Source organism: Candoia aspera, chromosome 3 (genome assembly GCF_035149785.1).
Source record: "Candoia aspera isolate rCanAsp1 chromosome 3, rCanAsp1.hap2, whole genome shotgun sequence".
NCBI classification, from domain to species: Eukaryota; Metazoa; Chordata; class Lepidosauria; order Squamata; family Boidae; genus Candoia; species Candoia aspera.
The window spans coordinates 49,226,945-49,240,634 of NC_086155.1; the positions used below are offsets into that span (position 1 = coordinate 49,226,945).

Genomic DNA, 13,690 nt, shown 5'->3' on the forward strand with positions numbered 1-13,690 from the left:
AGAATTCCCCAGCCAGCATGTGTGGGAGTTGAAATCCACACATCTTAAAGTTGCCAAGGTTGGGAAATGTTGCCTTAAACAATCTTCTGAGGCACTGGGAAGGAAAAGCCAAGGTTTTGTGAATACAAGAGATGGCTACAGTTGCCTTATGTCAATGTAACATTCATTTCTGGAAGGAGCTCATTGTGAGTGAGTGAGCTGAGTGGAAGAAATGTTCTCCCCCCATCTCTCTCACACACACACACAAATGCACACACAGACATACTTCTTCCTAGCTTGACTCTCTGGAAAATCAAACTCTTGGACAGAGACTCTCTAGAACTATGTGTACTTTAAACATCCACTTATCCCAACAGGAACAGAACTAGGAATTTAAAAACAGGCAAACAAGAGTAAAACCAAGTAAATAAAATTACAGTACATCAGTCTTGGCCTATATAGTTGCAAAACTCACTTAAAAAGGGGTTGGGAAACATAATTTTTTGGATGTTCACAGTTGTAAGAACAAGGCTTGTAGTTAGCTGGGTTGTATTTTTGCTGGGTCTTAGTAAGATGTCGATACAGTTCCATAAATTGTATGAAAAAATACATACTTGGCAAAAGAGGAAACTGTGAGAAGCAGCTGGGACTGGTGGTTAAAGGAGAATAAATAAACTGGAGCAGGAAAAGCGCAGTCCAAAGGAAAAATTAATCTAACAGGTTTCACTGAGGGAAAGTTTTAAAGGAGAAAGTCTAGAAAAGGACCTGCAATATATTTTTGTTAGATTTCTATCCTACCTTTTCTCCAGAAGCTCAAGGCAGCTTACATAGGGAACTCCCTTCATTTTATCCCCACCACACATTTCTGTGAAGAAGGCAGGCCTAAGAGAGAGTGACTAGACCAAAGTTACCCCACAAGTTTCCATGGCTGAGGGTGGACCTGAACTTGGGTCTCCCTGTTTCTAGTCCAATACCTTCATGTTCACAGAGTGCCAGCCTGAAGGTGTCATTTAACCCAAAATATTACCCAAACTGCAGTACATTTCAGGTTGAACAGGAGGCAGAGCCAGATGACTAAGAGCAGAAAGAAAGAAATACATAGTCATGCACGCACGCACACGCACATGCACAGAAGAATGCCTCCTAAAAAAGTATGAGCATCTTGTTTTGCATAATAGTCAGCAAGGTGTCTCTGAAAACCAGAACACAAGGACAATACCATTCCTTATTATTATTTAATTACTGTCAGAGGAGAGTGTTTTTGAACTTACTGCATCATGTACCAAAATATTTAGTTGGCCTTGCATTCAAAATGAGGGAGGTATCATTTGTTGCTATCTTAGGCAGTGAAGTACCTTGGATGAGCCCTGATACTGATGACATCAATGAGTAAATTTAGTCCTCTTCTGAGCCAAAGTTAGCATAAAAACAAACCAACAGTGTATCAGAACCAACATTTTCTTCCCACAGGATCCAACCCTAATGAAAACCACACAAGCAGGCAGGTCACAAGACATCAACTCCTTGGGAGGTTATCAACAGGAAGCGCTCACAGGGATAGTCTCTAATCTTGGTGAGAGTGTGTATAGCCATCACAAATTTTATCTACTGATAGTGTCCTAACAGTTAGAAATCACGCTGAGACGAGGAGTAGGTCTCTAGTGTTTATTACTGCTACATAAACAGAATCCTAACAAACTGAAGAAGCATGGGAAAAACCCAGACATATAAACCCCAAAGGCTAAGGCGGGTCTGATCTGTGTCTCTTTGAATGGCTGCTTAATTCCTCAGTACTACGCATGCGTTTTCCACCCTGGATAGAGGCCCCCTCCTGCTCGCCATCAGTACTCATGACAGATACCCTTATTTATTTGTTAGATTTATATCCCTGATTGCTTCAAGTAGTGGATGCTTATAACAGATCTGATTGCTTCAAGTAGTGGATGCTTATAACATCATCTAAAATAAAAAATACATAAACTGATAAAAATACTTGTGTAGTTACATGAAATAATGTGTTCAATTTTCTTATCAACTAAAGAGTTACCTTACTCAGAGGACATGCTGCCTTCCTGTTGATCCCAGAGCACGGTACACTTATTAGGCTTATTGGCCAACCTCAAGGTGAATTTAGGGCAACTGTAGTACGAACTTGCAGAATATTTGTCATCTCTTTTAATTTAGAATGAAGTTCTTAGAAATAGCTATTTTAATTATTCTGTTTTAAATTTAAAACACCAGTTAATAATTGTGTGAGACAAAAGTAGGATTGGAAGGATAGTAACTGGCCTGCCATAATAAAAATATAAACCAGTCCAAAACTATTCATAATTTTCTTCAGTCCTCCTAAAATTCATGCATTGGTTTTACTTTTACCTAAGAAACATTAATAAGGACACAGAGATTAGGGCTGTACAGAAATCCAGTTTTGCAAAGACACATTTGGTGTAAGACAATCCTGCAGGTGTTATTACGAATCACATTTTGCCCTTCAACTCTGAATATTTACATAGCCCTAATATATGTATAAGTTTTTCTTTTAATCTGTTTAATCGTGTCCAATTCTCAGAGACTGCCTGGACAAGTCCCTGCAGTTTTCTTGGCAAGGCTTTTTCAGAAGTGGTTTGCTACTGCCTCCTTCCTAGGGCTGAGAGAAAGTGACTGGCCCAAGGCCACCCAGCTGGCTTTGTGCCTAAGGCAGGACTAGAACTCACAGTCTCCCAGTTTCTAGCCTGACACCTTAACCACTAGACCAGTCTGGCTCTAAGTATTTAGGAACATCAATATGTAGCTGTTGTCAGTGCTGCAGAACTTCAAATGGAGCCCAATAAAGCTTTAGAATGTAGAAGCCTTTTAAAAAAAGGCCATTGAACTAACTGCCTCAGACACTGTGGTATGGTTTCTTTAGCTCAGTGGACAGAGAGGAGAAAAGGAAAGAGTTCGCTAAGGTAATTTGTACTGCACTTAACTAATCTGATCAGAAGATAGCACACTGCTTTGTCTTGAAGATGAAGACAGCAGGTGTGAGAAGTACAGAAACTCTTGTCCTACCCCTATTTCTAGAAAGGGAATAACATCCTAACTGTCTGGGGGTGGTGGCACTTGAGATGTTACTGGGGGGGGGGGGTACTGGGGTGTGGCACTTGAGATGTCCTCAGTCAATATGCCTTTTAGTTTGAACTGTGAATTCTGAGGTTCTCTTTAAAGGTTAAAGCTGAAATTAGTAGCACGCAATTGGAATTTTATTTCAGAGAGAGTCCAGCAACATTATCTTCCACATGTTCTTCTACCATTTCTATTCCATTTCTTTTCTTTCCACAGGAAATTCATGAAGGAGGGAAAGAAAAATTAGAGGTATTTACAATATACAGTAAATATGAGATGCCAGTTTGGCATTGACATTTGGTGCAACTTCTCTACAGAGCCCAGCCCAGACCCTTTCCCAATTTTACCCCCTGGAGCTTACCCAGTCCAAGTTCTTAAGAGCAGTATTCCAGATACCCCTATGTGTCTCTAAGGTTGATTTACAACAGGAGACTTGATAAAAAGTGGAGGCCATAGTATCTATACAAAATGTTGGGCTAAGACTATCCTTTTTCCCGAGGACTTTAAATGTTGGAGGATGAATATCAATCCATCTGAAAACAAACCCTGCTGGCCAAACTATGAGTATTTGGGCTTTCACCCTTCCATCTATTTTCCCTTAGTTACAAGCAGGCCAGTACACTCCTTGAATAGCATTTATTGGATACAGAGCATCAAACTGACCTGGTCAAGGCTCTACACACCCCATCACTGAAGGCCAAACCTACAGAATATCTCCAAATGGGCATGTCTTATGTAGCTAGCAGCGCTTAACCACAGAAAGGCCTCATTGCAACCCATTTCCTTCAGCTGTGTTAGAAGAGTAAGAAGATCCTCTTTCCTGAACATCTGTGCCGCTGAGATGATGGACAAGTCAAAACACTGAGCACTTCTCCTCCCGTTCATTTTACAGAGACATCCTGAGGACCATTACTCTTCCCCTACTCTCCAGGTTACCAGGACATACAGACCTATCTTCCATCTCCCTAATACTGACTCCAACCTCCTCACAAGATATAATGTTGCCAGGTTTTGCCTAGCAGGAGGCAAAATTCATTGGGTATTGACTGCCACCTACATCCAATCAGACTCAACACAACTCTTGCCAATACTGCTGTTTTTAGTCTCCAATTATCTAATTTTATAGCTGTTGGTTGCCACAGTTTATACTTTAAGCATTTTAGACAGCCAATTACAGACTCTGATTTAACTTATAATTTTACCTGTCCATCTTTTAACCCTAAAGTCACTGTACTTACAATATGTTGATATAATCTGTTCTTCTGTCATAGCTGTTAATCTCATAGTCTCCCTGTTTTCACTTTATGCCAGTCAAACATTGAAATAAAGATATTGGATTATACTGACTTTAGATTTATTGGATTATCTGTATGCATAGCAGCTAGTTCCAACTACCTTCACATTCTTATGACCCAGAAGCAAGCCAATGGATGAATTTATGAATATATGTTTTGATCTACAGCAGGGGTGCTACCCTCTCTGAGAGTCTAGTGAAACCTATGGACCCCTTCTCAGAAAAATGTATTTAAATTACAAAATAGAGTAGTGAAAATAAAATTGTAAATTGTTTCCCATCCAAATTCATAAACCCTCTGAAATATATCCATGGGCCCCCTGAAAATCTGTGGACCCCAGGTCTAGAGGTTCCTATTCATCTTCCAAAAGATAGAAGAACTGGTCTACTTGCACTACCATTAAGGAAAATGGAACTGAGGAAAGAATTGCAATTTCAAGTCACTCCTTGAGTGAGATGGGGGTGAATAAATTTGAAGTATCAATCAATCAATCAATCAATAAAAATTTCCCCATACCCCCTATTTTTACTCCCAATCATCAGTCCTGTTGGGCCTTACATTAGAATAACATAACAATGGGAGAACAATTGTTTAAAAAGTGAATTGAAGCAGCGTATACAGTAGCTACTATTGGTAGTCCAACATCATTTTTCCCCCCCAAGTAGTCCGCTTAAGAATGAAATATGGATTGAAAGAGGGAAGTTTTTATCCTGAAGTCACCTGTGGCAGAAACATTTTGCGCTCAAGGAAAAAGGGTTAGTTAAGAATTATAATGATCTGATTCATTTGCTTTTACCCACACAAGTTTGTTTTTTCTTAAGGCACTGCTGAGGCAACGTCAAGCTAGGAGATCAAAGTTGGGTTAGTCAGCAAGAGGCAGGATAACACAGTATTGTGTAGCATGAAGAGCAGTAGTACAAAAAATTCCCCTGTAATCAAAAGAGCAGATCATGCATTTGTAATTGTGTGGGCAACAGGGATGGAATGGGACATTTAGACTACTGAGTCCATCTTCTTGCCCCGCTACAGTTAGTATGCATAACTGCATTATACTTGTAACAAAATCAAAATCCTTTAAACCTCTTTTCCAAAAGTTTAGAGTGTCCTTACAATGCTATGCAAGAGAATGGCAGAAATAATATAATCACTCCAATGTGATATTTTTTAAAAAGCGATTAGAGATTTCACTTTTTGCTCAATCTTTATGGTCTGTTTCTTGACTTTTTTATTTCTGAGACAATAACATGTGCACCACATCACTTAAGGTTAAAAGATCTACAGGCAAATCCGACTATCCCTGCCTTCAATGCAAACTATTTTAGCAAGGCAGTGACCATATCTGGATATAGTAACTGTCATCTAGAACATTTCTAAAGAGAATTGAATATAAGCACACACACTAGCCATAAACATACATGAGATCCATTTAGGGGTGGGCAACTCTTGGCTTGCTTGTGGTATTGAACACCCTTTTTGTGGCCTGTTGAGCCCTCCTTTAAAATACATCAGCCCCTTAAAAAGCCTTTAAAAAGATGTCTGAAAATTTTGAATCCACACCCTTCCACTGTATCATCATATCTGCAACTCCAAGATGGTGTTTTGTTTCATTTTTAACCAAAACTTATAACCTCTGGTTGCAAAAATCGCCCACCCATGATTTAAATAATTGTCCAAATAATCAATGACTCAAGCGTCCTGTTACATCCACAGATGAACCAGGTCATTTACGAAGTATGATGTACTTTGCTGTTATATTTGAACTAGGAAATATACACCAACCAAACCAGTTCTGAAATCACAATTCTGGCTTGGCACTCTAATTGGACAATTTGTGCAAATCACAATTTGTTTAGATAAATGGCAAAATATAGCCTGAGTAGATTAGGAAATGTTATGTGGCCAAAGGGAAGGGATGGAGAAAAGGGATCATTTAAACCCACATATTTATTTTTTTAAAATATGTATATTTACCCAGCCATGATTCAGAAGATTGTTAAACTGCAGTCATTGGTCACTATTCCATTTCACAGAATGAATTCAAGACCCAGATCCAAGAATGTCCTTTTCAGACAGAGTATTCATACAAAGAGTATTCTGCTAAGTAAAAAACTGAGTCTAAGTATATTGTGTTGGGACATGCCTTGTTCCTTGTTAGGCATATTATGGAAGGAAAACCAATTATAGTGTGTGATTACTCAGAGATAGCAGGCTTTGTATACATAAATCAGGAGGCAACATTACACAGCTGGCATCTCTTTGAAGTCTGTAAAAATAACATGATATATAGTTTTGTCCCTTTTAAAGGACTCAGGGCATTAATCCACTGAATTTCCATTCCTATGAATAATCAATCATGAAATGAAATTCTTTCATTAAGTCTACTTGCATAGATTAACATTAGGATCCAGTGAAGTATGCATCCCTAAAACACAGTGGACCAGATGAGTATAAATGCTTGGGGAGCCAGTAGGACATTTGATAAACTTTCCTGAGACCACAACTTTGTGGTGTTGTCTTCTGTGTTCTTTTTTTTTTAATCATCAGAACATGCTTAATATTGCATGGTTTGGAAATGCACAATATTAAATCCCTTGCTGCAATTTCAATTTCTATTATAAATTTATTTACATTACTTCTATCTTCTTTAGCAAGATCCAGGTTTGGTTTTAAGTAACACTGCTGACTGTTTTTGCATGATCAAAGTGAGCAAACCTCTGGCAGTTGGCAGGGAGCAAGGGCTACAGTGAGCAATGATGCAAAGTGGACAAGGCCATGACACACACCCAGGCAGGCCAAGATTTTATACAGTACTGCCTCCTGGGTTAGGCAAGAGTAGTTTTTTTTTCTTTTTCTTTAAATGATGTTAACCCTCTACTAAAACTTTTGCTGGAGTTTTTAATATGTTTCCCACCTAAATGTGATGGGGGAACTGTACTGCTTATTTTTAGCTATTATAGTCTGGGAGCTGCAGAAAAGTGGCTTCTGGGCCACTTGCACTCCTGCAACCTCAGATCAGGGGTGTCCCCATGTAAAAAGGAGGCAAGGCTTCAATTCCTCAGTTGCAGCCACTATCTTGATTTTTTGAAATCCCCTCCCCCCATGCTCTGCCTCTGATTAGCCACCCTAATATACAGCATGCCCTGAAAAATGAGCATTTGTTTTTATTCTCAGGTATGACAAATATATACTACCAGAAATGCTAGTTTCTCTTTATTTCTGGTTTGCATATATTAAAAAAACAGTTGTGAATTTGCTAAATTTGCATTAGCAGACTAAGCAGATTTCTACATAATTTATTACTCCCATAAACAAATAAGCTAGTTTTCTTTTTTCTTATAAAGATGGAAATCCTTGTTTGAGGTGTTGTTCCTGAGTAGTTAAGCCATCCCTGAAGTATTGACATTTCACTGAAGAAAGCACAGAGATGCTTGAATTTCACCAGATTTGCTACTATGCCAAAGGCTGCGCAACAGCATATGAAGGTTACACTTTATTGCCCATAATCATAAGCTTCTCCTAAGCATCTGGGGGTTTATAACTTTAAAACTGAAGATTACTCTGGAATTTTTTCTTATGCAGATTTCCTCTAAAGTGCCGTTTTGGAAACAATATAACCTGTTACATCCTCAGGAGACTGAGGATGCCCCTCAGGACAGGATGATCCAAGGTGTCTGAATATTTTCATTTTAACTGCCTTTTATAAAAACACTTTTACCTTCATTCCCAACCTCACCACTTCCATCAAACCTAAGTACTGGCATGTTAAATGCCTTCAGTCATTTTCAGTTCTTTTTTGAATGCCGCATATTGAAATGTTTCTGGTTTATATTTAATACTTAGGGTTGCAGGAGACCATCACCTTCTAGGTTCTGAGGGCAACCAAGGAAGAAGGAGTTTTCATAAGAGGTGGTGGAAAGGGATAAGATCATGTCTCTACATCAAATGAATTATATTCTTTAAGAGTAACACACTCCATACCATCACCACCACCCCATTTTAGGCCCTGCAGGTGGATTCAGACTTTAAAAGAATCCAACCCATTATTTTCCAAACCTATCAACGCTCTACACCATTCATTGCATAACCATGCTGTACACCTTTGCCTCTGGGAAGATATAGCTTGTAAAGGGAGGTTGAGTCTTTCTACTTTCATTGAAACACAATTCATTAAATTGTTATAATTTTGAACAGCCAAAATACTTATTTTAACCATGAGTTAGCAATTGCTTGAATTATTTACTCTACCTATATTTAATACTAGTTAGATTGTCTAGGATGTCATTTGCTCCACTATATCTGGCACAAGGGAGAAACACTGCTATAATGGAACATCCAGCACACAGGACAGGCTGAGACTGAAACAGAGCTAGCCACTGCTTTAGAATAAACCCAGTAATAATGAGGTAACAGGGCTTCAGGTAGTATCTCTCTTGGGATCTGTCTTACTTCTATGAGCAAAACCAAGTAAGTAGGCACACAGTTTTCTAAGTTGCTTGCAAAAGTATTTAACTGAGCATTGAAAGGATGAATTTATATGTATCAATACTTGATTTTTTTTTCAAATGTCAATTGAATTAGTTATTTCTAAACAATGGATAGATGCAAAATAAGAAGCTTATAGGTAATAATAAATCTTACAAGCAGAGTGCATGTTAGAAAAATAATATTGCCCAAAAGGTTAAAGAAAATTTATTTTCAGATTGCAGGAGATGGGCCCTCAATGGCAAAACCTCTGTAAGTCTTCAGTGGCGACATCCTCGAAACAATACATTTTCCGCTTTCTAAGTCCTGTGTCCTGGATGTTACACTATAGCAGTGTTTCTCAACCTCAGCAACTTTAAGACGTGTGGACTTCAATTACATAGAATTCTGGAGGGATTATCCATATCTGTCTACTAGGTAATGTCTTCCTACAGTTGAGTTCCACTCCTGGCAACTTTATGCACATACCTATGTAGGATTTTATGGCCATACTATGGTAGCAGCTCACAATTCTTCCAGGATTTATTTTTTTCAACTTTCCAGCCCAGCATACAGTCCTGGGATTTTCTGGTGATCTCCCATCCATGTAGGATATAGGCCTGGCCTTGCATAGCTTTTTGAGGTCAGCCAAGGGCAGCTAGGTGTTGGACTAGAGGCTGTCTACCTAGTACCTTGTTTATCATTTTCTTACTTTAACTAAGTCCTGTTTTGCATTTGTAAGAACACACACTGGTAAGTTTGAAAACAGGTTTGATTCAGTAGTGTTCATTTATTGTTTAAATAATCTCTCTTCTCGATTGTCTTCAGAGAAAGATACTGATATGTCTACACCATCTTGGCATCAACTGTGTGTGTATATGTGTGTGTGTCTGTGTGTATTGCTGCTGCACCCATGTCCAGATGAAGCTTTGAGTGCAGAGAGATCAATTCCAAAAGCCTCATGCAATTTATCCTGCAGAAACTCCAGTGCATACAATCTGTCACTGCAGCTTAACTGAATGGCCAAGTTCACATATAAAGTATGGGACAAAGCATAAAACATAATTCAAGATTACATCTGGATAATGTCTTTAACCTTAGACTGCCTTTTTTGCTTTCTACCTTTGTGAATGTCCAAGCTAATCTGCTTTCAGAGCAGTTTATGTGTATGAAAACAAAATGTGCTGGCAGTTCACCACTTTGCTAGCATCTCCTGTTGACTATTTATGAAAACCAGATTTTATATGGATTTGTATTGTTAATTCGATCTACCATTTCCCTAAGGCCAAATCATTATTTTTTCTTCCTGCTTTCTCTTGAAACAAGCCTGGAGGATAAATCTGTTGCTGTCTTACAGACTAAACTTCCAACAAATAATCCATAATGTAGGAATGAATAGCAGCAAAGAGTAATTTAGTAATCTAAGTTAGCGAGCAACATAAATGCAGGTAACATTTATTAAGGCTCAAAACATATGGTTGTGATGACTTTAGCACTGATATTATTGGATGGCAGACTAGTAAAAGCTGAGCACTTTTGTAATTTAAATGACTACTCAGTTAGTAATTTTCCTGGAAAGAAAACACGAAAATAGGATGTAAAGTGGTAGACAATTTCTCTATCACAATCCTTTAAATTAGAAAAGACAGTTATAAACAATGCTCCTCCTATAAAGTTGTTCTGGTTCTGAACAGGCAGCATGAAGAAGAGCACCTGGTGTGAGACCAGATTTGGCCCCACAGTTTCTAGTTGCTGATCCTTAAATATTACATCCTGTCATGAGTACTGATGGCGAGCAGGAGGGGGCCCCTATCCAGGGTGGAAAACACATGCGTTTTCCACCCTGGATAGGGGCCCCCTCCTGCTCGCCATCAGTACTCATGACACATACAGTACACACAGTTGGAAAATACCATGCCTGCTGTTACACAGCAGTGTCAGTGACACCCACTCACTCTACTTCATAAAAACAGGGTTCATTGTAGTTATTTGGGACAAGAGTAGAGCTACGTTTTATTTATTACTGCTTTTATATTCTGCTACTTATTTCTTAGATCTCCTCTAGCAAGCATGGATCTGCAAAAGGAGTTTGTTGAAATGGAAGAACAGAATACAGCAAAAAGGAGGAAATGCCTTGTTATCAGATGGACTTCAGACTTACACATCCAGGTAGCTGCTGCTCAGAAGCACCTCTCAGATATTGGAACATACGTATGGTAGGCTGGAGTTTGTTGTGATGTCACAACACACATTTCATTATCATGATTTGTTAACTGGCAGTCATGGTATTTCAATATATTTGTTCTTGACTACCACAATTGCTGCTTTTGCAGATTTGGGAAAAGAGAAAACAAATAGGTTTTTTTCCTGCACTTGTTAAAGATTCTTCTGGTTAGTATTCTGCAATTTATTTTGCATAGATGCAAACCATCAGCTCCCTACATGACCATTACCCCAGTCTTCCTCAGCTTCTGGAAGTTATATTGCCATTTGGACATGCTTACTGAAACTTTCAGAAAGTGTGGTCCCAACGCTTCTGGAGGGTACCAGATGCATAATAAAAAAAACATTAATCTCAGAATACCCCTATTCTAGTTACCGTTTTTAAACATTTATTGCACTATTTCTCAGAAGGACTTGGTTATTCTGATAAATGATGCTGGATCTTAAATATGGATTTTACTTTTTCATTCATCAGTGTATATGTTTTTTCAAGATTAATCCTGTTTGTCAAACTTCCCAGATTTCAAGGTAATTTGTTCACTCTTTACAAACAAATTACATCCATCACCACTTAGGAAATGAGGATTCGAGTTTAAACTTTTGGGTTTTTAACTATCAGTCATCTTCAGTCTCCCCATCATTGCCCCAAACTTTCTCCCAGAAAAGTTAGTATGAACAACTAGTATTCTGAATAACAACATTAATTTACATGTCTTGTATGATAAGTGACTGTTCTAAGCATAATGAACTAGAATAAACAGTAGGAAGTATTTTTCATTAAAATGAGACTGTTGGGGATGTTTTTAAAGTGAGAGTGAAGTATAAAAAATCAGTCTTCCAACTAAGGTGGGATCTGCAAAATTCCACTGAAATGTCATTCTTGTCCTCTACTGAAAACTGATGTAACAAAGAAGACATTTTTACCTGCAAGAATCTTGCCCAAATCCACCTCATGCTCCTTCCCCTCCCCCAAAGGCATCCGTCAAGTTTCTACAGGATGGAATTTTGCTATGCTGTTTTAACATAAATATGGCCACAGCTTTAATGGAATTTGAAACCAAAAAGCCTTAATAAATAAATATTATGATAAGAATATGAAAGAAATGCACACACTGAAGCTAATTGGAAGCAAAACCTAAGCATTCCTTTCTAAACTAAAATCATAAAGCTTCACATGAAACTAGTTCTCTTTAGAGGGCCTGCAAGGAAAAAGAAATAAAACCAAAACACCCTTTTCGGTCTTACTTCCCATTTATTGTAAAAAAAAAGATTAAAGTGTTAAAAAGAATACTGCTAAAAAAGTAACAAATAATCTTAAAACTCTCACCATTTCTAAAAGGAACAGTACAATCTACAAAGCTAAAAGATTATCATTTTCCTTAACACATTTGTATCACACATTGTCCTCTCTTTATATCACTATGATATGACATGTTACTGTTTTAGAAAGGGGAAACATCTAAACAAACTGTGTGGATTTGCATGTCTGATTTTAAATGGAAACAGATAAGATAATCAGATAGATAAGCTGTTTCAAGATAAGTTAAAACACATTTTTGCCAAGAATCTCTGCATCTAACATCTGAAGTCTCATTACATGTAAATTCTTATCCCACAAAACATTCCTGCAAGTCTTATGTCCCACCTTAATTTTAAAAGTAATTGTTTCTAAAAGTATTATCAACCTTGTAAAAAAGCAGGAATCTGAGCAGAGGTTAGAGATAACAACACTCTGAGTTCTGGCTGGGAAGGAAAATTCATATTCCCATAACCATTCCTTCTACCTCCTTATCCTTAAAAGCAATTCAAAGAACAGATTTCTTTAAAAACAACAAGGTTATACGGAAAGGTTTGCATCCAACAGTTAAGGATACATTTTTGCCAGGGACCAGATTTACTAATCTCACGGACAAAACCCAACATTTAAAAAGTGGAGGAATAGCTCCGTGCCTACGTATGTGCGCTCGCGCAGAAACAGAGAAAACCCGGGTGTCCGTCCAGAAGAAGACCGGGGCTGGGTTGGGATTCTCCTTACCTTGACTAGCTTTAGCCATGGTGTTGCCAATGGAGAGAACCAGGCACAATCCAAGGATCTCCAGGGCCCCCATTCCAATCGATGCGTGCGTGCAGAAGGGCTGTGCTAAGAAGGGGGAAGTTTTCTCCGATGCTTTAAAGCCGCGCACAGAGCGCACGCAAATTTTAGCGGAAAAAAATCCCACAACACAAAGGAACTGTTTCTCTGGTGGTGTATGGAAGCGGCTACTGGAGATGGCCAAATTGCTCGGGGTTAAGTCTAGTTTCTCTGATGCTACTAACACAGGAAGGGAGGGAGAGAAACCCGCGGAATCTTTGAGCGGACCTGGTCGTCCTCCTTCCAGTTGCCTCTTTTATTCGAGGAGGAACGTAGCCAGTTGCAGTTTTGTTAGAGCGGCAGATTTTTAAGTGCCGCGGTCCAATGCTGAAGACCTGTGAAGGTCCATCCAAGCAACGCCCTTTTTCTTTTCTCTCTTCCTTTCTATTTGCCTTTGCTTCGCCTGCTCCTTCTTCACTCCCTCCCACCCGTCCGGGCTCTGTTCAGCTCTGCCTGCAGGAATTTACAGTCTGCCACCGGGGGAGTAGGACCAGTA

At 38.7% G+C, this 13,690-nt stretch overlaps 1 protein-coding gene across 2 annotated transcripts in view; it reads right to left on the reverse strand.

Moving 5' to 3' along the window:
* Positions 1 to 13,482, reverse strand: part of SCUBE3 (signal peptide, CUB domain and EGF like domain containing 3) — a 120,975-nt gene extending 107,493 nt beyond the window's left edge. For both annotated transcript variants that reach the window (XM_063297606.1, XM_063297605.1), the window contains exon 1: positions 13,099 to 13,482. In XM_063297606.1, coding sequence (XP_063153676.1) covers positions 13,099 to 13,171 — 73 coding nt within the window. In that variant the 5' untranslated portion in view covers positions 13,172 to 13,482. The remainder of the gene's footprint in view (positions 1 to 13,098) is intronic.
* Between the last annotated feature and the right edge of the window lie 208 nt (positions 13,483 to 13,690).